The sequence below is a fragment of the Bombyx mori genome, chromosome 10 (assembly GCF_030269925.1).
Source record: "Bombyx mori chromosome 10, ASM3026992v2".
Taxonomy (NCBI): Eukaryota; Metazoa; Arthropoda; class Insecta; order Lepidoptera; family Bombycidae; genus Bombyx; species Bombyx mori.
In genome coordinates, this window is record NC_085116.1 from 12,265,584 (window position 1) to 12,289,118 (window position 23,535).

Here is a 23,535-nt window from a genome sequence, read left to right on the forward strand (position 1 = left end):
GTAAAACAGTCGCGTACTTAATCGATTTGTTTTGTCACAGTAATACGAGAGTTGTAGTAAGTAACTGTATCAGTCTCCCTTAAAAAATGTTACTCATTTAATCTTAAAGCTGTCTCAGCTAACTGACTCTTTGTTACACGCCTAACTTCTGTTAATAGATTTCAATAGTTTCTGTTAATAGATCTGATTTATATTACGTCACTCTATTTATGACAATTTTAGAAGAAGCTCAACTTGAAGCTACGAATAAATTTATTCGTAGACTTGAAGCTAATGGTCGTTATTGGCCACAAAAACAATCAATCTAGTAGTAAGTGGTTATTGAAACCCATAAATATCACAACGAGAATTCTACTAAAACATTTCGGTCACACTTCGCTGTCAAGAAAATAAATCTTATTCCTAAAATACCTTTTGCCTTCGTCATTGAAATCATTAAATTTTGTTATCGTTATTCATACACTTCAGTATGTGAAAAGGGCATATTATCTGCTAACACCTTGGATGGAAGTTATTTTTATTCATATTACATGGCTCAATGAGCCTGAGTTAAAAAAATGAGTTGTCGTACACAAAAAAGTAAACACAAAATGACCGATTCCAAATGATATGGTTTTATTCCATTTCAATCCATCCCACTTTTTCAACAACCACGATTTCATGTCTCGAAGTGGGTAGCAGCATTGATGTCGTGGTTAATGATCACTCAACACATTTCAGTGAACTCATCCGTATATGACAAAATAAAACCATATTCGATTTGTATTTAACTCATATTTTTGTAACAATGTAGCGAGCACATAATTGAAAATCAACTGATCCGGTGCTGAGAGAAACCTGTGAAACATTGAAAATTTAAATATACGAAACAGCGAAACGATATCAAATTACTACGAAAGCTTAATTACATGAACAGTGAATTGAGTTTTGTTAATTACGTTTGTTATAAACAGTACCTCTGCTTAAACGTAGCGGTATTTTTTGCTATTCTCAAACTTTTACAAAGTTATAAAATATAGGCGTTCTCTATCCTAGTCATCGACGTAGGCCAAAGCCTTTATGGAGTCGTAGCATGAATGGTCGTTCGTGCCTAGAATCGATACAGATTTACGTGTCCCACTTTTGCTAGACAATCGTTTCTGAATTTAATAGTAAATTTATTATATATAACTAGCCGTACTCGCCCGCTTCGCTGGGCATTTAAAATTAACATTATTATTGTCATTATTATTAGGGAGTCCAACACTCATTTAAATATTAACCTATCCATTAAGTACGTGTATTTTCTACATGGATACCAAGTTTCAAGTCAATCGGACGCATGGTTCAATAGTTATAACGGAACATTCGTAAAAACCACTGTAGATTTATATATTAGTATAGATTTAGGGTATCTTATTGTTATTTTTTTTGCAATCCATTGTATAGACAAAGCCACTGCGAACGTTAGGATGTGATGTGGAATTTTAAACAGTAACTTCTGTAATACGGATTTTCTCATTTTCAGAACTGAATATTTGCAGTGCAGTAAAACTGAGTAAGATTGTTTAGTGATCCGTGTGGATCGTACCTCCAGTAAAATCAAGGACGGATGAATTGCTTCCTCTCGTCTAATAAAAGTTGATTAAGGATAAGACTACTGCTATTACGAATAAGTTATGAGAATATATTTGCGATGGTATGGACATGTGATGAGACGAAATGAAAATGAGGTTGGTAAGAGAATGTTAACTATGAATGTGGAAGGATATAGAGGAAGAGGTAGACCTAAGAAGATATGGATGGATTGCGTGAAATACGATATAGGTAAAGGGGGAGTGAGCGAAGAAATGGTATATGATAGAAGAGTATGGAAGAAGAAAACATGTTGCGCCGTCCCCAAGTGACTGGGAGAAGGGCAGGATAATGATAGTCAGCCAAGGTAATTTACTCGAGCCCTCTGATTAATACACCCATATTCATGTTATAACACAAAAAATTTAATACTTTAAATTATAATAATATAAGAATAAATTTAAAACCCCGTTTATTTAAACGTTTATGTAGTATGTAATAAATATTATTAGAAAGAATAAAAAATGTATGTTAGAAGTCGAACTTTAAATTGTTTTTTTTTTCATCTTGCTGATACTGGTTAGGTTATTCAACTAAAGTAATAAAAATATTGTCTTGTCATCGGTCCTTAAATCACGTGCTCAAAGCTGATCGGATATATTGATGTTGGTGAAAATTACGTTGAAAGACTCCATTACATAGATAAATACAGATCAAGCTAATGAAAGCGGTTTTAAAATCGGTTTCGACTATCCCATTCAATATTAGTTATTTTATTATTCTTTAAATATATTTATTTTACTTTTAATTAAACGGCCCGCTAAAACAAATAGATCTAAGCTTCGAACATTAGTCAAGACAGCTTCGAGATTGATACCTGGATTTCGCTAAAAATTTATCTAACACACAGTACGAGGCTTTATTCAATCTTCTTTGAAATTTATTTGGGCCTCGGTAGCTGTCTAGGTCGCAAAGGTTTTTCTTATTTTGTAAATTGAAAGTATACTGCTTACCTGGGAAAGACTGATACAGCCCTATCCCTTCTTTGAATTGTAGGATATGTTTATTGAACTAAAAATATCATAAGATAAGATATCAATGCGTGAGGCGGTGAAGTATATATTTTTTAGTACTTAGATGGATGGACGAGCTCACTATCTACTTCGTGTTGAGTGGTTACCAGAGCCCATTGGACTTGCTTTCACCCACCTTAAACCACGAGTCCGAAGCTGTTTTTACCCCACCCTTCAAACCCAAAACGCACTACTGCTTCATGACCTATCCGTGCGGCCTTACAAGACGTTTTAACACCAGGAATTACGCAAATTATAATTTTGAGGGTTTGATTTTTATGATACTATGTTATTTCTTCACCGCAGAAGTCAATCGTGAACATTAAATTTGTTAAGTATTACAAAAACTAGTATCTGCCTGTAGAATTCGAACATCGCTTTATCGCTTGATACGAATGCACCGGGCGTCTTATCCTTTAGACTACGACTACTTCTAAACTCATGATATAGCCTGCGTTGAGATTCTAGCAGGCAAATTATTCAGCTTTTATGTATGGTAGTGCGTGCTCTAGTAAATACTTAAAAACAGCTGGGACGCAACCCTTAATTTTACTGGTTCACAAAAAAAAAAACAATTGTCCAAACATTAAAACGATATAAAGAATTTATTAATACAGACATTAAAAAGTTCATCAACATTAGAAATGTTATTTGAATTACAATAACGAAAACACTCCTAACTACAGTTGAACATAATAAACAATTAATAACACAAAGCTTTACACTTGAAATGTAAATTTGTTTTCCTTTCTGAAGCACATCCCGGTCTTTGTGTTCGTAATTAACGAAAACGAATCCTTTTGTTTTATATCGTGACCTTTGACTTTAATATTAGCATAGAGCGCAAGCTCATGTCCGCAAGCGCTTACCTACCAAGTTGACTGTCATCATCCTACTTTGAGATATCAGGTCTCTATAGCATTAGAGTGACGGCTTCCCTACCCTGCACACCGGAAAGATTTATTTGCGGCAACTATAAGAGGAACAGTGCGAACTCATGATGACATGTCTATAGCCAACTTTAAAGATAAGAATTAGGGCAGTAGTTAGGAATTTTAAAAAAATGACGCATGCACTACATTAGAAATGGCTGATAAATCTTCATTATGCTGACCAATTTGGTATCAAATACGTGACAGTCAATACCAAAACAGTAATAAAATATAGTCAACATTACTTATTCATCTTCATCAATATATTATAATAATATGACTGTAACGATAGCTATCATAGAATTAAAGAAAATCTGTAAAAATCGAATCGCGCCAAAGGCATTTTCGAGATGCGTTTGAATCTACAAGTTCCGAATGGGTGTAACACATTAATAGTAACTAGTGGTAGCCCAGCGGTCGAAATTCAACTATAATTAATTTAAATTATAATTTTAAACTTTGTTTAGATTCTATTGTCAAAGATTTATACTTCTTTTATCACAGATTTCGCCAGACTACACTATAGATAAATAATATTAAAGACAAACAATATAAATCTATTCTCAATTTGACCACAGACTTTAACATTAAGCAAAAAACTATAAATACATATGTGTAAAATACATGGTATGCAATGTGTGTAATGTTTTTATTTATATATTGAATGTGTTTTTCAGGCATAATAAAAAAAAAAAAATAACATTCTGCATTCCTTCTCTATAAGTGTGAGAAATTTCATACTCCTCCGTCCGCGCAATTTTGGTAAAAAAGGGTATAAAGTTTTTGCTTCACGTATTAATATAGGTATAGATTGTAGGCGAAACGTCCTTATGAACATTAAATAAGCTAAGTTGGGACGCTCAATACTTAATGGGTGGATGACTTTCAATAGTGGAATATAAGTTGTAATGGGAGCTGACGTCATTGATCAGTCTTTGAATTAAACAACAATGTCTTTGAAATAACGGGTTACGCCAACGCTATTTCTTATTTTTGAGTTTGAATATTTATTTACTTATCAAACTTAAAACTTTTGTTTAACAAGAAGACGTCTTTGAAACTTTCTTTTTATCAAACGAAGCTTAACTAGCCATATACCTATATTGTAATATTCCTGTACATTATATATGTTTCTTGGCTCCCGTACTTCTGACTTCTTCAAGAAGGGCATTGAAAAATTACCACTTCGTTGGCAGAGATACCATGATCGATACCATGTGTCATATATCGATGGATCGAGATAATTTTAAAAACTTTAATAAACAACTTTTAATTACTTTAATTTTTTTTATTTATTGCTTAGATGGGTGGACGAGCTCACAGCCCGCCTGATGTTAAGTGGTTACTGGAGCCCATAGACATCTATAACGTAAATGCCCCACCCACCTTGAGATAAGTTCTAAGGTCTCAGTATAGTTACAACGGCTGCCCCACCCTTCAAATCGAAACGCATTACTACTTCACGGCAGAAATAGGTAGGGTGGAGGTACCTACCCGCGCAGACTCATAAGAGGTCCTACCACCAGATGTTAATTTCATTTTTTAATTTTAATTACTTTATTAATTTTTTTAATTTTTATTTTCTGTATTATTTTCTGATTAAGTTTCTGTATACGGCAATTTCGTAAGTAGAGACCTAATATATTGCTTTCAAAAAAGTCTGGCATACTCATATAGACGTCACAGTTATTAAAACACGGGCAAAATTTGTTTGTCAGTTCAAATGACATAAGTAGATTTCAATTAGCTTACATTTTATGCCTCCATCGTTTTTCGTACCCAACTGCATTTATTTGTATGACTCTTTCGGAGAGGTGACGTCGAAGTGATGATTAGAAATTAATGCTATGCTAACAGAATTATTTTTGATAACAGAAGGCTCTAGAACAATACTTATGAAGAAAAAACTAAGTTGTAAGGTTTCTATTCATTTTATAGTAATTTATTTTGTAAAAAATACTAAACATTATATAATATTTTAATTTGTTTTTGTACCATATATTTTTTATCTTATAAACCTTATGTTTTAGGAAAATTTATTTTTACATACAACTTTATTGATTTCATTTTGTTACTTATATAAAATGAGCAAATAATACATTAAAAGATTATTGAAAACATTTTTAATATACTCCGGAATTTCACATCATTCATCATAACTTTTAACAAACAGAATTATATTCGCATTCAAATTTATTGGCTTTCACCATAACAAACATTGAATTTTTAGAAACGTAACAAATAATAAAGATGTTTTAGGCACACAAAAATTCATCTAAAAAATTTATGAAATCCATAATTTGTATTTTGATTCATAAATTATTCATCTAACGGACGGTCCTTTACTAGATATAGAGGAAAAATTGCTTCCCTTGTCAACAATATAATTTTGAAATAATTTATAACGGACTGTTTGCGTACGTTTGGGGAAATGAATGTTGTTACAAAAATCGAGGTTACAGCGTATTTTAAGGAGTATTAATATGATTGTTTTTAAAATAACATAAACTTAACAGAATACAATCCAATCATAGCTGACCTCAAGAGTGAGAATGACATGCGACTGACGAGTAAAACAAATCGGTCTAGACAATGTGAGGTGTGTCTGGATTTCGTGATGCATTAGGTTATGAGGTTATAAAATCAGAACTAATAAAAGACTGGAGCTAAATAAAGCGACAATGGCGCAACTAGGCGAATGCCGGTACATCCGGGAACGCGGGCGGGTCAAGGTCACGGCCCGCGGATCGATGCAGCTACGCCGCCCGGGCTACGCCCCGCTACGCCGCACGTACCCCTCTACGCTGGCACGCCGCTACGCCCGAATCCGCAAACTTTTTAATTCCGCCTTATGACGTCAGAACGTATTGGATCGGGAGTACGGGAGTACTTTTATAATTTATTTTCTTTAATAAAACCTACGCTATTACCGCGAGCGTTCGATTAAATTGATCGGGGACTGGAACTGAAGTGGAAACGTATTAGAAAACCTTATTTATCTTTAATATTTGAACGGAAATGAAAATGTTCGACTGAATTATTTTTACATTCTTTTAAATAAACAATTTTTTTTGCTAGTTATTTTTTTAAATTTAGAAGGTTCACTAGTGTCTTTCTTGAAATGTTAAGTAAAATCTAAAACTTGTTAATTCTATTGCATTATAATTATATTTTCAGTTATTGGATATTGCCCTTAAAATGACGCTTTTTTTTTCTAAACTAAACTCGATGGTCAATTATTTAGTTTAAAAATCGTTTTTAATAGATACAAACCAAGAATTTCCCATAAAAAAATAATTAGGGGACTTATTTTAAGAAAAAAATTGGACTTTGATAGAAATGTTGCCAGACCATTGTTTATCTTCAAGGCGGCGCCAAGTAAGTCATGGCATTAGGTCATGAGACCGTCGAGATTCTGTCTAGGTTTCGACTAGATTGAGGTTACATTTTAGGTTGAAACGAAAGACGTAAAATGAGAAAGGCCTTTGATTTATTCAAAATTATACATTGAAATGAAAAAAGGCATTTCTTTGTTGAATGTCGTTACTTTTATACTCGTGATTTTGTTTATAACTCTAGTAGTTTAATTTTAATTAAAATCCGTTTAGGCTACGTCATAGCGCCGAATTTCTCACCGTTAAAGCTAAAACGAAATCAACCAAAACTTTTGATATATGGCCGCCTATTACGGAAATGACTTTCGTAAACAAAAACTCGTGTTACTAATGGCCTTACGTCGAAAACGCCCAAGAAAAAAACCAATAAAACGTAGAAAGTAAATGGTATTGGAACCGAAAGCTTTCCGTCTGTGATTACCTTTATTTATTCATAAATTTATATTATAAATATATCTCATCGCATAGACTAGCCAAATTTCAAAATTTCACATAGGAGCAGACTACGCATGTATTGTATTTTTGACGTATAGTAGTTACGTGGCCATCAAAAACACAACCAAGCCTCGTATGAGATAGGCATGTCATAGACATATCGTAGCGCTTAGGTAACACCGAAGAGGGAAGCTCATAGTTTTTAGTCAACCGTTTCTATAGATAGAGATATAGTTTCTATTTACTGGTGGTAGGACCTCTTGTGAGTCCACGCGGGTTGGTACCACCGCCCCGCCTAGTTCTGCCGTGAAGCAGTAATGCGTTTCGTTTGAAGGGTGGGGCAGCCGTTGTAACTATATACTTGAGACTTTAGAACTTATCTCAAGGTGGGTGGCGCATTTATGTTTTAGATGTCTATGGGCTTCAGTAACCTCTTAACACCAGGTAGGCTGTGATAAAAATAAAATAAAAAAGACTAAGTTCTAACTTACTTAAGTAAGTAGTTTTAGTTAAATAACTAAGGAAACGTTTTATTTAAATCACATTTAGTTTCCTAGCGAGGCCTATTCTTTCATTTATCATGGTTGTTAACTTTCACAAAACAAATTCGCAACGAACACTAAAGCAATAAGTTAATGTTCTCAAACAACTACGGAAAAGAAATGTAACGAGCTCTTCTGGATGTTTATCTAGGGCCTTAATTGTTTTAGTTTCTGCTTAAATCACAAAATATTCTACCATCCGAATCTGTACTGAATTAGTAATTTATCTGTTCGACTGACAGATAAAAATGTTTTTATTGTCCTCGATGAATAAATCTCGAACTGGTGTTAAGTTGTTTCTGTACTCTATAGACATTATTGAAGCGATTCTCAAGGTTGAATAGATTAATAAATGGCTCATTAATGAAGCAGTGCTGAAGAAATATGAGTCTTAGAGCGCCTTTTTTGAATCATCTCTAGACGGCAAGAAACAGTTACACGAATAAAACACAATTTAATCACGCATTTATTATTTAATTATTATTGCCGTGTTAATAGTTGAGGTCGAGTTTGTCGACATTTCAACCTCTTAGACGTCGGTAAACATGAAAACTATTCCAGCATTATAATGCAATACTAGAAAAGAACTACTACTAATATAAATATATAATTTGTCGGAAATATATTATATATAAAAGTTGTTATTAAACTGTAAAAAAACTGTAAATATTTTCAATCATAATATTGTTCGAAATGGAAACATATCTAATTAAACTATGTACTTAAACATGATATTTTTATCGTTCTTTTACTCGTAGATTCATTAAAAAAGTATAAATTGTGTAAAGTAGTGAACAATTCTTTATGCACACTGTTTTTTCTTTGAAATTGTACCATGTAAAAGCAAGAAATAAAAGGCTTTTTATTTTTATGTTACGTATTTATTATTAAACTGTAAACCTAGGTTTAATTACGTCGGTGACTCGAGAAAGTCGAAGAAAATCCTGTAGACATTCTGACATGAATACGACAACCCACCATCAGACATGATGTCGGCTATTCCACTCTTTGAACTGGAACGCTCGACTACTTCTTGACAATGACAGCCAGGATGGTGGCAAATTTACAAACATAGACAGCTTAAATTTTAATGTGATGCTGTACCATAGTCGCGAAGGTCATTGGTAAATACGTGTTGGGTACGTAGTATAGCTACTTACTTAACAATGTTATTTAAAACAGTAAGGACGTTATTACTTTTAGACGAAATTCTTGCGTAACACACAAACTAACATGCTTAATACGTAGATCTTGTATACGTAGATTACCCATGCAAATTAAATTACGTATGCGTGCTGTAGGTAGTAGATTCTATCTGAATACGTAATCAAGTAAAATATCCTTGATATCTACAGGTATGTTTTCTCTTCTACCTTAATTGCGGAAGCAGTATTTTATGAAATGGCTTCGCATGTCAAATGCTATGATATGCCCTTGTCAACGTCTTTATTACCAGCTTTATAGACTACTAAGCATACGGTCAGGGTCATAGTGCGACCTCAAGAGACGACCGCTCACCTCCGATAACGGCGGTCGAATGGCCTTTCACACGACAAGCTACCGAGAGAGGAGGTAAATGTTTACCCTCCACCTCCTACGCCGTACCAGCTGAGCAGCGGCACGCTATATTTAGGTTGCGCTGTAAATATTCGGTCCAAGTACGGAAAGGGGTGTCCCCCTACCGCGGTGGTCGGTTGGGGGGCGGCGGCCACACTATAAGCGGGTAAAAGTTGAAAGTTCACCAACGTCCCGCACATGAGTTCGCGCTGTTAGAGAGCGCTTCTTTATTTAAATTCTAAAGAACTTGTTCGCTATTGTAACCTCCGCTGAATTCGGAATGCCCAATTTAATTTTTCAATGTTGCCCAAGTACGATTTTTGTCGAAAAGTCGTTCAATTGTTTTTTTCTGGTTTTTCAATTTGTAGATTGTCGTTACGAGCCTTTATTATATGCTCTTAACGATTATCGCGGCTATGAATTCAAAGTTCATTTGCGAATTGTGATTGGAATCGTCATAATCTGCTGTAACGCAACTAAAGCGAAACAAGTTCGAACGTCATTAATGTAAATTTGAAATGGTATACAATATTCAGTGATGTTCTGTTCGCGTGTCAAAGAGAATATTCCCATATCATACATTCATTACCTTCGAAGTACAGAGCTGAAAATAGCAATTTAATTCTTACAGTAAATTTAAAAAAAAAGAATATTCTGTGCCAATAAATATATTTATTTTGTTAAAAGTTGTTTAAAAAAAAAATCAATCTCACATAAAATCTTCGTCGCGTAATATGATACTTTCCTTGTATTCGATATCAATTTCTTCTTCGTGATATGTTTGCTTCTCGTGCTTAGGATCATGGAAACTCGCAATGTTAAACACTGGGGCAGTTCCACCGAAGGCTACCCTCTCACCGTGGCTAGCTACAGCCAGGACAGTGCCGGAGGCTGGATAAGAACATGAAATATATCGGTTGTGTAGATTGATCACTTCCAGGCAATTCGTTCCGCTGCCACCGACAATGGCATATTTCCCTTTACGATTGTACTGAAACCAAATATTAGGAGGTATTATTATAATGAAATGTCTGGGATTCATTTCTGCGTTTGACAACCACAGTAATGAGACGATATGATGCCCTACGGATATCTGTGATATCTATATCTACTTATCTATATATATATATATAAATGAATTGCTGTTCGTTAGCCTTGCTAAAACTCGAGAACAGCTGAACCGATATGGCTTATTTTGGTCTTGAATTATTTGTGGAAGTCCAGAGAAGGTTTAAAAGGTAGATAAATATGAAGATGCTCGGAATTAAATAAAAATAACAATTTTGTTTTTCCTTTGATGTGTCCCCCTTCGGACGGATTCCTTTTGTTTGTTTTAAGTTTATTTTATACAAAAGTTTAGGTATTTTATTTATCGATTGAGGCACTACGAAGTCAGCCGGGTCATCTAGTTTGAAATAAAAAATACTTTAGCTATTGTATTATTCATCTAATCTTTTTTTTTAAATGCTATACATACGCAGACTATGACTTCACATTTCAAGGTGGGTAGCGTAATTCAGACTACAATGTAATCATATAATAACAGGTAAATCGTTAGCTAATCCACGCGTCTATAAGAGTAATATTTTTGCAAGTTTTTCCGTGTAGATAAAATATAAATTCCCAAAATTAGTACTATATCGAAATAAGGGCCCTCTCAGAGTAAATCTAATGTTCGGCACTTTAGACAGCTCGTTCCAGTAATACCGAGCCTTTTAGATTCATTGCAGTCTCCCGGGTATCATTTGCTCTTGACAGTTCAAGTAATGTTAGGCTTTACTTCGCCGTAAAGGTGTTCCAAACTTTATTATGGTACTGAAATTCAGTACTCGATATTAAAAACATTGACTAGTTTCGCTGTTATTTGAAACATCCCTGGGCTTCTGGCTAAGACATCTAGTAACTCTTGTGAAGAGTAGGATAACTGTTTGTTGCTTAAATTTAAATTTCGATCTCAACTCTAATAAGATTTGATAGCTATTTAACATGAAGAGTTCCGTAAGCTACTTTACCTAGCTCAAGCAATAAAAATAAGCTCCTAAATAGTCAGCGAGGTAAAAGTTTTTTTTTTTATTAGCTTTGTAGGCAGACGAACATACGGCCCAACTGATGGTGAGTGGTTACCGTCGCCCATGGACTTCAGCAATGCCAGGGACAGAGCCAAGCCGCTGCCTAACGTGAAGTACTCTCCACAAGCCTCGTTTGAAAAAGGACATCTCATAGCGCTCGGGAAACACCGTGGAGGGGAGTTCATTCCAAAGCCGAATGGTACGTGGCAAAAAAGATCTCTAGAAACGCACTGTGGATGAACGCAGTGGCTCCAGGTAGTATGGATAAACTCTACTCCGGTAGCGGACGGTGCGATGGTAAAAACGAGATGATGGGATCATCTCAAACAATTCCTCAGGGCACTCCCCATGGCACAACATACGGTACAAAATACAAAGAGATGAAAGGTCCCTCCGCAGACCCAGAGGTTCCACACAAGAATAAATAAATCTTCTTCTAAATTTTATATTCTTTAAAAAAACTCACCTCCGAAGAATTCCAGTATCTACACGCGTAAATGTACTCGCCGTCCACGTCTTGTCGACGATTCTGCACCCTTATTACATTCATTCTCTTCCGTGCTACTAAATCCCACACTGTCAACGCTTCCGTCGCTTGCCAGCTGCCGGCTATGCAGTGGTCCCTCTGAAAAATTAGCTCGTGGAATGAACTAGAAACGTGAAATTACAAAATATTCACAATCTAGAATGTACTAGAATACTAAAGAATATTATACTAATTTTTTTACTGGTGGTAGGACCTCTTGTGAGTCCGCGCGGGTAGGTACCACCGTCCTGCCTATTTCTGCCGTGAAGCAGTAATGCGTTTCGGTTTGAAGGGTGGGGCAGCCGTTGTAACTATACTGAGATCTTAGAACTTATATCTCAAGGTGGATGGCGCATTTACGTTGTAGATGTCCATGGGCTCTAGTAACCACTTAACACCAGGTGGGCTGTGAGCTCGTCCAACCATCTAAGCAATAAAAAAAAAGATAACAATTGAGTTGCGCGGTAACGATTAAATTCAAAAATATATCTCAACCAACTTGTTTTTTTTGTTTTATGCAACACGAGAAATGTATTACAAGTTTTGTTTGCCAATTAGATCGTCGGATAACCATGTTGAAAATTTGAATTAAAAACTTTTTTATTTTACAGCTTAGTTTCGCGTTTATTGTTTTTATTTTATTCTTCCGAATGCTATAGAGTTATTTTTGCTTTACTTTAAATTTACTTTACTTATTTACGTTTGACATAGTATTCAGGTCAAAGAGGTCGTTGTCCCCAAAATAACTAAATATCAGTAACAATTCAGCAGAACTCTGCCCAGTGACTGTTTTACTATTGAGAGACCTTTAAACTATTCACGTTCTTTTTTTTTACGAAAAATTTAACTATAGAACTCTCAATCAATGCCCTATTTCACGTAATATCAAAACCTCATAATATTTACAACGACATTTTTCAAAAAAAAAATATAATGCATTTTTTAACTGCTTAGTTGGGTGGTCAAGCTCACAGCCCACCTGGTGTTAAGTGGTTACTGGAGCTCATGGACATCAACTACGTTAATGCCGCTGCCCATCTTGAGATATTAAAATTCTAACTCTCGGTTTTTACAGTACAACGGCAGCCCCGCCTTTCAAGCTGAAACGCACTACTATCTCACGGCAGAAATAAGTAGGGCATTGATACCTACTCGCGCGAGCTCACAAATTGTCCTATCACCAGTAATTACGCAAATTATATTTTTTGCGGGTTTGATTTTTATTACACGATGTTACGTCCTTCACCTACATCCCTATTTGTTAAGTACGTATTTCATTTAAAAGATCGGTACCTTCCGATGTAATACGATAACGGGCACAATCGCATCGCTCTATATCGCACTGGGCATCTTATCCATTAGGCCACGATGACTTCATAATATTTCGACGTTTCACGTAAATTAAAAAAAAAATATTAATCGTATCATTAGATCAAAACGTTAAATCTAAAACTTGTGAATACTACGGTAAATACGACTATCAAATGTTAGTCAACTTAAACAATTCCGTGCCTGTTTTACTTACTAAAAATATCTCGAAAATTTCGGTGACCGTGAAAATTAAACAGGACGACAAAAATATGACAGTGAAAACGAAAACCAAAATAATTCACGATCCGTTCGAAGGCCAACAGAAATAGAAACATTTTAATCCGCGTTAAATCTGAATGAATTGAAACGGAAAATTCATTTCACTCTGGGCGTTCGTTTTAAAACCGAGACTTGTGTTTCAATAGAAATAGTGGAATTCGTATATTCGAAAACGTATTTTTGCAGCACAACACTGATGGATTTTAACTGGTTCGAAGCTAGCAAGACAGCACACGCTTAGCTGTGACCCACTCTAAATAAGTCCTGATTTACAAAGTACTCGATACGAGCAACTGGTTTTACAGTGACAGTACTATATCAGGAAACTTCCCTATTACTAGCTGTAAAAAATACGAACATAAAACAAGTATGAATAAACAAAGATAATTCTAAACCAAAATGCATTCGCGTTTTACGCAAGAGCATCCGGGTGATGGAAGGCCGGCTATCCTCGACCCACGCTAGTTCTGACCCAGCGGGGTATTCCGTAGGATAAGTCACTCTAACCGGCGCCATCTAGGCGGGCTCTGGATAGTCTGCAGACCGAGAGGGCTGGTGGTCGTGGCGCCGACGACCGCCAGTCCGGCGTCCCGAGGGGGAGGGTGATGGGAGAGATGTGCTCCACACTAAACACTTCACTTTCCCCCCCTTTGCCTATGAGTTCTGTCTCATGTGACGTTTGGACGTTGGTTGTTGAGCGACAGGAGGTTTTAGTTGGTTCGACTCCAACATGCTCCGCCCGCCATCCCCAGTGGAGGGCGAAAGTCCGGCGATTTCCTCCTGACCAAAAAAAAAAACCAAAATGCATTAGATTGTATTTTTAATGATCAACTTTCAACGTCGCCGTGCTTGGTTGTTCGCTTGTACTTTTAATACCGGATACACATGTACGACATAGGAATCAGCAGACTCGGGACTCGAATAGCAAAAATCTTTATTCAAGATACTGATTTCTACCCTGAATCAAGACCGGAATCCTTGCTACATTAGTCAGAATCAGTAAGCACTAAGGCATCAATGTGATTAATGCGGTAGAAATTGGTTTATTTAAAATTCCAAGCTTCTTATTTTTCGCTAATGTTTCATCGAGAGTGAATCAACAAGGAAACGCTACATATTTTCGAACTAGACTAAAGAAGAGTGGTTTTATCGCAGTTAGTGTCACATTGTCGATGAACATAGGAGATCATCATCAATTGTGATAAATTTTCTTCTTTTTTTTCCATTAAATTACCATAAAACGCCGCTCGGAGTTCCATTACCCAATTATATTTTCTTCAAATGAGGTTTCAAAAGCATTACTGATGTTAAAGAGTGACGATGACTACTTACCATCAGGTGGACTGGTTGTCGTCTGCTTAAAATTGCAATAAAAAAAGATTCCTTGGATATTGATTGGGCTGCAGACTCTTGTGTGCCTTCCTTTTTTTTACTATACTCAACTTGTAAAAGCCAAGGTAATTTACATGATCAAAAGTCTGTGTTTCTATGCTAGTCCTCTAAGCTATGTAGAAACTTGGAAGAAGTCTTTTGGTACTTCAAGAAAAGTTTTTGTTATAGTACCATCAACGTACGATATGTGACGCGCGACTATTTTCAAGAAATTATTTTTCATACAATTATACTGGTGGTAGGACCTCTTGTGAGTCCGCGCGGGGTGGTACCACCGCCCTACTTGTTTCTGCCGTGAAGCAGTAATGCGTTTCGGTTTGAAGGGTGGGGCAGCCGTTGTAACTATACTGAAATCTTAGAACTTATATCTCAAGGTGGGTGGCGGATTTATGTTGTAGATGTCTATGGACTCTAGTAACCACTTAACACCAGGTGGGCTGTGAGTTCGTCCACCCATCTAAGCAATAAACCAAAAATTATAGTTACAGCAACGCATAACCGGGATCCAGTAGTTACTATAAAACTTTTTTATCAGATAACCCTAATCTCTTCTGCCTTCATTGGCAATAAGAAGCGGAAAATATTCAAGTGATTTACAGAACTACTTCTTAGAAGGGACTTATATCATTTCTCGACCTTGAAGATATTGAAAGCGAATTATTGATACGAAAAATTGACTTCTTTGCTTCGTAGTCACAGTAGAAATAAATATACAAAATGTTTCACAAAAATACAATCAACTTGTTCAGAATACTGTGAACAACTTAGAATGAATACCGTGTATTAGAACCAAACGATTCTTAGTCGAAATAAAAAAGATTTCAGAATTGAACTACTAAAATACGCACTGATGTAATGTTTATGTGGTATCATTTTATTTAGCGCACATAAGCTAACTAGCTTACGGTCGACCTGAGGTTAAGTGATTATGGTAGTAGCCGCTGTGGACTCACAAGTTCTTTCATTAGTATCGACAAATTAAGAACTTAGTATGACCAAGAAAACGATTATAATATTGTTACGCCGGTAAGAGTAACGCCATCTATCGCCGAATAGTCGAACGAATATCGAAGGATCTAGTAGCACCTAGAACGCTCGAGAATTACAACGCCATCTATTGTCAGATAGCGGAAACACAATACTCGAAATGTGCGGAATATTCTCGATAACTCTAGGGATGTGGTATGGGCTATAAAAGCGTTACAGAGATGGCACGCAGTCAATCACTAATCGGAACTACTCGAAGCGAAACAGCGAACGCATCACCTGAAGTGAAGCGGAAGAAGCGATTTGAGAATTTTAAAGTGTTTGTTGAGTGTTTTAAGTCTTCAAAGTGCTAATACAGTGTTAACTTGTACTTCGGTAGAATTTTTTATTTATCCCGAACCCCAGCGCGTAACAATATTCACGATAAAATATACCTACCGAACTCAATTAGTCTCAATCAAATATACTCAAATTTGTAATCTCTAATCTCTAAAAATTAGCTGCCTCTTTCTTTCAGCCTGCAGACGTCCACTGCTGGATATAGGCCTCCCGCAAGCCTCGCTCCAAGAACCGGTCCTGAGCTGCCTGCATTCAACCGATTGCCGCGACCTTCAAGAGGTCGTCGGTATCGTTGTATCGTTGGTCGGACGTAATTTTTTGGGAGGACCACTCACGCTACGTCCTCCGGTACGCGGTCACCACTCGAGAACCTTTGAGCAACCTTCAATGACACAATCATTTCGCCCATGTCGGCTATCATGGATCTTCTACGAATTTTCATCATATTGTGAAAAACATATAAGTAGCTATTATACTATAATATAAACACAAGAAAATCGTCAATCTTAATCTTCAACTAAGCATTAAATAGCCCGCATCTTTCAGCACACGGTAAAGTTAAAGCATTCAGCAGCTAAAAATACGAAGCACAATAATATTCATCAAAGGAGTGAGACTCATAGCGAGGCGACGTAAAACTTCGTAACGAGGTACGCTCGAGGTTTGAAACACCGACTTTAGAAGACATGACAACGGTAAGTTTTAATTAAAAATTGCACTCTAACCCCGAGAACGTACCGGGGGTTTGTTGTTAAAAAAATATTAAAACAAAAAGTAAACTCTGTATAAAAAAAAAATTAGTACGAGAGATAACAAAGGCTGAAACTTTATTATTGTTCAAATACTGTAAAGTTTCGCAACGAACTTTAAGTGGTTAGCGAACGCTTTGTAACAAATTTCGTACGACTTAAGGTTTATTTGAACTTTTACGAGAAGACAAATGTATTGACAAAATCTAACATAGACGGTATATCTAATTTATGGCTTGCATATTACTGTTGGCTTAAAAATACTCCTATCTATTCCGGTAGGCTATCTTTTGTAGGCTACATTTAACAGTTTTTTTTGTTTTTTTTTTTTTTTGTTCAAATTGCAACGGTGCTGACTTTTCACGTCAAAATGCAACTAAGAATTTGATCACGAATCGCTTGGGGCCTCGAATCTACGAATAAACAAAGTTATATTTTTGTTTTGTCTCATACTAGCTGACCCGGCAGGCTTCGTACTGCCTCAATCGATAAATAAAATACCTAAGCTTTTGTATAAAATAAACTTCAAACAAACAAAAGGAATCCGTCCGACGGGAACACAAAATTTTTATTTTTATTAAATTCCGAGCATTTTCATATTTATCTACCTTTTAAACCTTCTCTGGACTTCCACAAATAATTCAAGATCAAAATTAGCCAAATCGGTCCAGCCGTTCTCGAGTTTTAGCGAGACTAACGAACAGCAATTTATTTTTATATATATAGATTATGCTATGTAGGAGGTGACCTTAGGAATTGTTAAAAATAATCCTGTTATCTGAAGTCGTTTTGGCTTAACGGATAAGACGTCCGGTGTACTTGTCTCGAGCGAAGCGACTTAGCCGGGATCTAAGTCTCGCAGGCAGGTAGGTATCTACCAGTTTTTAGAATGAAAAAAGTCATCATCATTTATTAAAATTCAAAACCGAAAAAATTGTATCTTGCGTAATTCCTAAGCCGTTTGGAAGATAGACTTCAAGTCTCAAGGAGGATAGCGATACTCACGTTATGATGTCTATAGACTCCGGTAATTACTTAGCACCATTGGACAGTGAGCTCGTTCACCCGTGTAAGCAATAAGAAATATCTCCTTTAAACCGCGAACCACCCACAGAGAGAGAATTATTTTTTGCTACATAATACATTTTTGCTTGGAAATGAACTCTCCTCGGCGGTACTAAAGTGATATGTAGCAGAAAGAGAAAAGAGGCTCGAAAACAATATGTAAAGGTAGATAGTCGCTTAGCTGTTCTCCTTTTTTTTTTTTTTTTTTGTCAGGAGGAAATCGCCGGACTTCCGCCCTCCCCTGGGGATGGAAGGCGGGGCATGTCGGAGTCGAACTGACTAAAACCTCCTGTCGCTCAACAACCCGCGTCCGAACCTCGCATGAGACAGAACCCATGAAAAGGCAAAGGGGGGAAAGTGAAGCGTTTAGTGCGGAGCACATCTCTCCCATCACCCTCCCCCTCGGGACGCCGGACCGGCGGTCGTCGGCGCCACGACCACCAGCCCTCTCGGTCGGCAGGCTATCCAGAGCCCGCCTAGATGGCGCCGGTTAGAATGGTCTATCCTACGGAATACCCCGCTGGGTCAGAACCAGCGTGGGTCGAGGATAGCCGGCCTTCCATCACCCGGATGCTCTTGCGTAAAACGCGTGCAGAGCAGCTTGCACGTCGTCTTCTTAGGCCCCCTTCGCCTGTCCCCAGACCGACATATGAAGGGGACCCGAAACACTTAGAGGCCCAGGGCTTGGGCGAGATCCGCCTCCCTGGCCCCCGCTCGACGGCGGCGGGCTTGCGTGTCTCTCATGCGCCCCGCCGCCTCCTTCTGCGAGATGGTGCACTCGCAGAAGTCGAGCATCGCCTTCCACGACTCGTCGTCGCCGAGCATCGATGCCACAACACTCGGCAACGACAAGTCGTTTCCTATTTTTGCGACGAGGACACGGCGCCACCCCTCCCATGCGGGGCAGGCGACGAGCGTGTGCTCCGCCGTGTCCAAGCCGCAACCACAATGGTGGCACTCTGCCGTCGGCTCGGCTCCGATCCGGTGCAGGAACTCACCGAAGCAACCATGCCCAGTGAGCACCTGCGTGAGCCGGAAAGTGAGGCGTCCTCTGTCACGATTCACCCAATCCACAAGGACCGGGCGAATCGCCTCGACGGTCCTACGACCAGCCGAAGGATCGGCCAGCCGTCTGGACCATGCCTCCAGCACGGACCGCCGAGATTGGGCCCTCCGCGCTCTGACCACACTGGGGCTGGGACGTGCCACGCCCCGGATACGAAGGTCAGCCCGCCACTGATAGTCAGCAGCGAGCGCCTCCGCCTCCAGGACCCAAGGCGGCGTCCCAGCCAGTACACACGCCGCCTCGAAAGAGATGGTGCGATAACCACGGATGATAGCTGTTCCCCTGACATTTTTTTTATTTTTTTATTGCTTAGATCGGTGGACGAGCTCACAGCCCACCTGGTTTTAAGTGGTTACTGGAGCCCATAAATATTTACAACGTAAATGCCGCCACCCACCTTGAGATCTAAGTTCTAAGGTCTCACGACGGCTGTCCCACCTTTCAAACCGAAAGGCATTACTGCTTCACGGCAGAAATAGGCAGTGTGGTGGTACCTACCCGTCCGGCCTCAGAAGAGGTCCTATCACCAGTAATTACGCAAATTATAATTTTGCGATTTTGATTTTTATTATACGTTATTTCTTCACCGTGGAAGTCAATCGTGAACATTTGTTAAGTACGTATTTCATTAGAAAAATTGGTACCTGTCTGCGGGATTCGAACACTGGTGCATCACTAGATACGAATGCACCGGACGTCTTATCCTTTAGGCCACGACAACTTGGCATTAAAACAATGTCAAGGTAAGCAGTCACGTTGTAGAATAGCGAGTAGGCTGTATAGTCGTGTTAACAAAACCATGTGATTATTAATATATTTGGAAAAAACAATAGCTTATTGTTGCCGAGATCACCTAGTATTTAATATAAACAAAAAGCAAGCAGACGGAAACATGAAAATATAACTTATTATTGGTAATGTTTACGTGTACATTTTGTTTCAAATTTATAAGTCTTTACCGTGAAATTACGAATAAACTTATAATTTAACTCGTTTCGGCAACTCATAATTTCATAAACTTCAGCAACAAAATTTTATTCGAAGTTCTCCAACACTGAACGTTCCTGGTATTCTGTTTCACGGTAGTGGGTCGATTTGCACCGGAACGAAACTGAACTAAATTCAGCTTGAGCTAAATTAACATTTTAAAGAAGTATAAGTAATCTTATACCTTTAAACGAGCAATTCTTGTATATTAATATAGATGTATATAATCTGAATCTCGGAAACGGCTCCAACGATTTTCATAAAATTTAGTATACAGGGGATTTCGGGGGCGATAAATCGATTTATTTTCAGAAAATGTTGTTTTATTCGTGTTTTCAATAATCAACTCTTCCCGACATCTATTGGCGAATAATAATACTATTTTTCTTAATTGAGGGTAACTAACCGCTTTAAAGAAACAACAAGATGGCGTTATAAAAAAAAACCGAGCAAAGCTCGGTCATCGTCTAGTGTTATATTTATTTTAAATAGCTTAAATATTCTCCGTTCGTAATATTGATAAAATTTATCGTAAAATCTGAATACAGGTCAGGGATGATCGTATATATCGTTATGATTGCTATCAGAAGTCGTCGTGGCCTAAAGGTTACCACCACAACCAACGCATATGTATCGAGCGGCATTGGCGGTGTTCGGATCCCGCAGATAGGTACCACATTTTTTTTTTATTGCTTAGGTGGGTGGACGAGCTCACAGCCCACCTGGTGTTAAGTGGTTACTGGAGCCCATAGACATCCACAACGTAAATGCGCCACCCACCTTGAGATACAAGTTCTAAGGTCTCAAGTATAGTTACAACGGCTGCCCCACCCTTCAAACCGAAACGCATTACTGCTTCACGGCAGAAATAGGCGGGGCGGTGTACCTACCCGTGCGGACTCACAAGAGGTCCTACCACTAGTAATTACGCAAATTATAATTTTGCGGGTTTGATTTTTATTGCACGATGTTATTCCTTCACCGTGGAAGTCAATCGTGAACATTTGTTGAGTACGTATTTTATTAGAAAAATTGGTACCCGCCAGCGGGATTCGAACACCGGTGCATCGCTCGATACGAATGCACCGGACGTCTTATCCGTTAGGCCACGATGACTTCAAGGGTACCAGATTTTCTAATGAAATACAAAATTAGCAAATTTTTCATAAGTAACATATCTATATATAGTCTCAATATATTTTCTCTATTACTATTTTTATTTTATAATTATTTTTTATTATATTTAGTAGAAATACTTCGTATCTTAATGACGCCCACTTTCTTTGTTGAATTCGACTTTAATTAAACGGTATTGTGCTCCAAGGAAATACCTGTCTACTTGTGAAAACTACATGAAAATCCATTCGGTAGTACCGGAGATGTGCACGAATAAAAATCAGACTGACAAACTAAAGAAAGAAAAAATTTATCAAAGAATGTCTGTTATTTTTATTAATTTCTTTGTTACCTACTCCATTTCGATTTTTACTACTTTTTTTTTACACTGGATACACTACAGTTTTATTGTATTCATTGATGATATTAATAAATTGATGATAGATTGATAACTCCGTAGTCCTCCCTTTGTAAAACTGACCGGTAAGCAGTAAGTAATCTGGTTGAAACATCTCCATTACCTTTGATCAGCGACTTGACTTTGTAATTTGACGCAGAATTCGAAGAGCGCTCATTGATGATCGTGCTTTGAAGTTGATAAATCGACTAAATTAAAGTCGATCTCGGGACCACTGACGTCAATGCGATTGACAGAATTTTTAGCGGTCAAGTAAAGCGTTATCAAGTGAAAGAGAATACTTTTTTTTTTTATTGCTTAGATGAATGGACGATCTCACAGCCCACCTGATGTTAAGTGGTTACTGGAGCCCAAAGACATCTACAACGTAAATGCGCCACCCACCTCGAGATATAAGTTCTAAGGTCTCAGTATAGTTACAACGGTTACCCCACCCTTCGAACCGAAACGCATTACTGCTTCACGGCGGAAATAGGCGGGGCGGTGGTACCTACCCGTGTGGACTTCCAAGAGGTCCTACCACCAGTGATTACGCAAATTATAATTTTGCGGGTTTGATTTTTATTACACGATGTTATTCCTTCACCGTGGAAGTCAATCGTGAACATTTGTTGAGTACGTATTTCATTAGAAAAATTGGTACCCGCCTGCGGGATTCGAACACCGGTGCATCGCTACATACGAATGCACCGGACGTTTTATCCTTTAGGCCACGACGACTACAAATTCTTAGCATTAATATACAATTAAAATTATAATGAGCGAACAGTTTGTACAATATTTGGATTTTGGATTCGATTCATGAACAGATTAAATTAAAAATATCTTAAAAAGCACCCCACGCTTTTTTTTAAATAAAATATATTTTACACTATTTTCAATTTAAATTTATTAAATTTTATTTTCTATTTTTTAGTTATTTTTATTATGAAGCGTGTTTTTTAGTAATTTAAACTATTATTTATTTTTCAATTTTAGTTAAATTTTCTATAAAAGCGTATTTTTAAAACTATTAAGTACTTTAACATCAATTCCTGCCTCGTCGACTATAGATAAAAATTATATAAATTGGCAAAAATCTTATTTTGCAAATTGAATAATGAAACAATCTTATCAAATTAGTGTATTGTCATCGGTCCTCGATAAATCTACAAAGTTTGAATGAAATCTGGCCGTTTGAAATGAGTCAAAATCGCGTCTAAAGGAGTCAGTTACAAACATACAAACATACATACAAGTGAAGCTAATAAAAGCGTATTAAAAACAAATATTTCACTTACATTTAGATCGATGCTGTCACTGCATACGTCAACACCTTCGAACGTCATAACGCAGCCGACTTGACACCTTATGTCCCAAATCTAAGCAGAAGAACATAAATAGAAGAATCAATCTCTGAAGTGCTTCCATTCGAATTGCCAAGGAAGATACAAGAGTTTATTTCGGCAGTTGAGAGGTTTCGCCACTTTTTTTTATTGCTTAGATGGGTGGACGAGCTTACAACCCACCTGATGTTAAGTGGTTACTGGAGCCCATGACATCTATAATTTAAATGCGCCACCCGCCTTGAGGCGTTCTGAGGACTCAAGTATAGTTACAGCGGCTGCCCCATCCTTCAAACCGAAACGCATTATTGCTTCACGGCAGAAATAGGCGGGGTGGTGGTACCTACCCGTGCGGAGGTCCTACCACCAGTAATTACGAAAATTATAATTTACCTTTGCTAAGGTTAAAACAGTTCAC

The 23,535-nt window shown here is 37.5% G+C and overlaps 1 protein-coding gene and 1 long non-coding RNA gene across 10 annotated transcripts in view; one reads left to right on the plus strand and one right to left on the minus strand.

Annotated features, from left to right (window-relative positions):
* Positions 1-5,232: 5,232 nt before the first annotated feature.
* LOC134199448 (uncharacterized) lies at positions 5,233-6,636 on the plus strand. The gene is made up of 2 exons (XR_009973938.1): positions 5,233-5,473; positions 6,076-6,636. It is a non-coding gene; the product is annotated as an uncharacterized LOC134199448 (long non-coding RNA).
* A 3,504-nt stretch (positions 6,637-10,140) lies between these two features.
* Positions 10,141-23,535, minus strand: part of LOC101744306 (uncharacterized) — a 29,392-nt gene continuing 15,997 nt past the window's right edge. For 8 of the 9 annotated variants that reach the window (XM_062670687.1, XM_021353496.3, XM_062670685.1 and 5 more), the window contains 3 exons: positions 23,073-23,153; positions 12,024-12,182; positions 10,141-10,479 (listed from right to left, as the gene is read on the minus strand). In XM_062670687.1, the coding sequence (XP_062526671.1) occupies positions 10,198-10,479; positions 12,024-12,182; positions 23,073-23,153 (522 nt within the window). In that variant the 3' untranslated portion in view covers positions 10,141-10,197. Of the gene's footprint in view, positions 10,480-12,023; positions 12,183-23,072; positions 23,154-23,535 lie in introns of those variants that run through there. The other variant, XM_021353497.3, reaches the window with a different exon arrangement.